At 46.8% G+C, this 4348-nt stretch overlaps 1 protein-coding gene across 1 annotated transcript in view; it reads right to left on the bottom strand.

Moving 5' to 3' along the window:
* Nucleotides 1-3899: 3899 nt before the first annotated feature.
* The window catches only part of LOC107107464 (taste receptor type 2 member 40-like), a 740-nt gene continuing 291 nt past the window's right edge, over nucleotides 3900-4348 (bottom strand). The window contains exon 2 of the mRNA XM_015407766.1: nucleotides 3900-4211. Coding sequence (XP_015263252.1) covers nucleotides 3900-4211 — 312 coding nt within the window. The remainder of the gene's footprint in view (nucleotides 4212-4348) is intronic.

The following is a 4348-nucleotide window of genomic DNA, read 5'->3' as shown; positions in this document are numbered from 1 at the left end:
GCACTGCCCCCAGTTTAGAATTCAGGCTTGAATAGCAGCAAGCAGGAGTGGAGACTTTGGACTGGGGTCTTGGCACTAGGAGGGGGACATTTAATGCTCCCACACACACACTTTTTCACCTAGGCAGATGTTCCCCTGCAGTCTGCTCTTAGACCCGGCAGGGGAAACAAGACCTGTATCTTTGAGCTACCTATCAAAAAAGAAGAAACATTATCTTTAAGAAAAGCGAAAAGGTATAGAATAGTTCACTTGGTTCTGTCACGCCCCCTCTCCCCTCTCCAGGGGAGGGCCGCCTTCCACCATCACGGCTCCTGATATTGGGTTGCGACCCTCAGAGGCCTCAGAATGGGAGGAAGGGGTGTTTACTCGCCTGGCTCCTCCTTCCAGCCGGAACAACCTCTGCCACAACGTAGGTGTCCAGCGTTTTTCATCCCTGGCCTCTTCATTAGAGCCTCCGTGTATACCCCCCTCCTCCTCCTTGTGGACTTGACTCACCCTCCCTCAGTGGGACTGGTCTCTGCCCATCACCCTCAGGCCTTTTCCATTGGCCGGGGCTGCCTCTCAGGTGAGAGAGGGCTCTGCATTCCTGCCTCCCGTCTCCTCCCTCCCCCCCCCCCGTGCCAGATGTCCTCCATCCCCAGCAGTTTCCTAACTGGCAGAGGGTGGGGTGGCACCACTTCTGGTGCTGTGGCCCGTCTCCCTGAGCCCCTCGTGTCCACTCCCCCTTTTCTGGCCTCCCTTCCTGCTCCCTGCCAACTCCCTCTCTCTCTCCATCTGCCACTGGGCAGACTCTGAACCTCTGCTCCCATCAGTTGTGTCACCTCCACACCGCCAGCCCACAAATTGTGGGTATTACGTTAATCTGTACATGAAGGTGAGAAGTTATTCCAAGCCCCCCACTCTCCTAAGCAGCGAGAAGTTCCAGGGGTCCCCCAAGTCCTGCTTCCTTCTGATCAGAGAGGACTGGAGACTTTGGATCTTTGTAATATTGAGTTTATTTACACACAAGCAGAGCCTAACTGGAGGCAAACAGGCACTCGGCCTGGAGAGCCACCCGGCCAAATCCCCACTTACCATGAAGCCCACAAGAAGTCCATGGGCCAGTCATGCAGCCTAACCTACTTCACAGGGTTCTTTTTGAGGATAAGATGGAGGAGGACAGAACAAGGAACTCCTCTCTGAGCTCACGGGAGAGAATATTAAATGAAAAATTACTAACTAAACATATAAACGAACAATAATCCAACTTTAGTTGGACTAATTCCAGCTCTTTCCGGCAGTGACTCACGCAAGCTCATACCTTACCACAGATTTTGTTCGTCTTTAAGGTGCTACCGGACTCTTGCTCTTTTCTACTGCTACAGACAGACTAACACGGCTACCCATCTTGATCTAATCCCAGCTCTTCACCCTTCTCTCTGCCTCTGTCCATTCCCATTTCAAAAGTGCTGTTTCTCCGAGGCAGACATTCCCTGCAGACTATGAGGTGGAGATCTAACGTCTCCGGGAGAATTGTCCATTCAGTGAACAGTCCACAGCCCAGAAAGTAACATCTTCTCCTTACAGTCTTTTTTTTTTCTCCTTACAGTCTTTTAGTAGGTTTTTAAAACTATGCTTCTCTCAAATGGCATTTTAGGTGATGCATCATCCGGACCCATGCCTGTTTCAGTTTGGGATTAATTAATATCAGGATAATGGCATGTCCAGTGGGATACACAGCACTCGCATTTTCAAAAAATATGGATGTCCAGTCGCGCCGGCGGCTTATCCAGATCAGAAGTGATTGTGAAGTGAACGCTACAAAACTGAACAGGTACAGAATAGCGAAGGAAGCCAGAGCTTTGATGGCAGTCAAGTGAGTTTGTGTGCTGAGGTCCCTGGGACCGGTCCTGTTGCATCGCAGACGTCTTGTGTGCTTCCATAGAGAGGTTATTAACAATACGGATGACGACAAAAATATCATAATAGGAAGGCAATGGGGGGCAGTAGTTACAATGATGAAGTACTTACACGAGTGAGATATTTTAATGTCTGTATCGCTGAAGTTGCTTGGTTGAATTTTGTAAGGATTGCAAGTGGACAAGCCGTAGTTTGATGCCGTGATAATCGCTATGTTCATAAAAGCAGAGAAGGCGACTGAGCCGAGAAGCAGCCGTAGGAGCAGCCCAGAGAATCTTTGCTTCACTTGGAGGAAAACGGGGTGGGAGAAGATGGCGATCTTCACAAAGTACATTACACTGAGCCAGGCGGCAAACCAAAGGTTCAAAGTGTTTGCAAAAAGCCACATGGTGATAAATGTTAACCGTGTGTAATTCTGTATATAGGTGCTCCTAAAAAAGAAAGTCATGGTTACCTTCAGAATCACGATTGCCTGCCACAGAAGTCTGGACAGTCCAAGACAGCCCAGGATCAAGTAAGTTGGGGGCAATTTCTTGCTTTTGAACCAATCCATGCAAATGATGAGGACGATAAATCCGTTTGTTATCATTCCAGAGAGGGTTTCCATAACGAGAAGTATGAAGCCAGTTACCAACAGTAGGTAAGCCATCTTTCTGAGCACGGAAGAATCAGCGTTTCTTCTGCTGTGGTGTTCACGCTTTTGCCAATGCTGTCCTTTCAGTGATATCAACACCACAGAGTGCAACACAAGGACCTTCTGTTTCTGTACAGAATATCATCTGGAGTGGCTGGAGCAGTTTTCAAGTGCTGACTCCATAGAAATGCAAATCTTGCTAGAAAGGATCGTGCTACCAAAGCTATAGCCTGTTGAACGAGGTCAAATTTGTGTATTCTGCCAAGAGGCTAAATACAATCTTTGCATCTGCGTTCAGAAGGGATGATGTGGGTGTGTATGTAGGATCTGTTGATTTGAAACTAATATTGGCCAAATTCTATTTGTTTATATTCATTATTATTTTAATGTATTTGAAAGGCCTCTCGATTGATTTATCTAAAGAACATCCTGACTTTGAGAGGAAAGTTGTTTTAATTAGTTGGATACTTTAAGCACAACGTTAATGCTTGCATAAATGTAAATGGCGTTGGCAGAGTAATTAACACAGCAAAGGTGCACAACCTGATTAAAGAGTAGGTAAAGGTTTGCTTAGGAATTAACATACTTGATAGGAAAGAGGAGAGACAGAGATAGGTTCCTAGCTACATCTCTAGCTGAGAGAGAGGGTAAGACCGGGAGGAGCCCCGCCGAGAGAAGGAGCCGCGGAATCAGAAGATCTGCCCCGGGACACGGAAGGAGAGCGCCAACATCTGAAGCCGCCGAAGAAAGCCAGACATCAGCAATGAATAGGCCCCGCTGCCAGGTGCTGGTAGGAAGTCACCCTCCCCCCTCATGATTGTGGCCTTAGTTAGGGAACAAATAATTGTGTAAGCCGCTCAGAGACCCCTCGGGGTTCAAGCGGGATACAAGCCGAAAGTATAAATAAATAAATAAATAAATAAGACTGAGTGTGGCACTTCCAAGAAGAAGGGGGACATTGTCCTGAGAGTAGCAATCTGGAGACAGACAAGGAATTGCACTTAAAAGGAGAGATGGTGCTGACCTCATTATCCTATCTAATTGTCTTCTTGCTACCCCCCTGCAGAGTCCTCTTCTCGTCTTCTTTGTACACCAGACATTGCCTTTTCCAACAAATGGAATGTCACCACATATGAAGAGCAGGGAGAAGAGAAAGAGAACTTTACCATAAATAAAACATTGGTCCCTCAAGATTGGTATAGTTTATTCTGCCTGGCAGCAACTCTCTAGGGTCTCAGGTCTTTCACATCACCACTTCAATGGGGCTTGTATTAGGAGAGCATCCTGTGGGATTATGCCTGATGAGTTTTATCAGGGCCCTTCTTGCAGAAGAGGATGTCCTCTCACTAAGACCTTTTGGGAGGTTTTAAGATGATGCTTCACTCAGACTGCATTTTAAGTGATGTAGCATCTGCATCCATGCCTGTTTCAGTTTGGGATTGTTTATTATCAGGATAATGGCATGTCCAGAGGGATAAATTCCACCCACAGTTTCTAAAAGTATAGATATCCAATTATGCTCATACCTTTTCCAGGCCAGTTCGGATCTCAAAGCGACTGCAACAAAACTGGAGAGGTACAGAACAGCGAAGAAAGCCAGAACTTTGATGGCACTCAAGTGAGCTTGGGTGCTGAGATCCTCAATGCCAGTTCCATTGCATCGCACTTGTTCTATGTGCTTCCAAAGAGAGCTTATTAGGAAGATGGACGATGACAAAACTATCACCACTGGAATGAAGTTTGGGGCAGTAGACAGAATAGTGAAGTATCGACACAAGTTAGGGATTTTAATTTCTGAATCGCTGCTGCTGCTTC

Source organism: Gekko japonicus, unplaced genomic scaffold (assembly GCF_001447785.1).
Source record: "Gekko japonicus isolate JY-2015 unplaced genomic scaffold, Gekko_japonicus_V1.1 scaffold2520, whole genome shotgun sequence".
NCBI lineage: Eukaryota > Metazoa > Chordata > Lepidosauria > Squamata > Gekkonidae > Gekko > Gekko japonicus.
The sequence above is the reverse complement of the archived record's forward strand: the minus strand, read 5'-3'. Positions and strand labels throughout refer to the sequence as shown.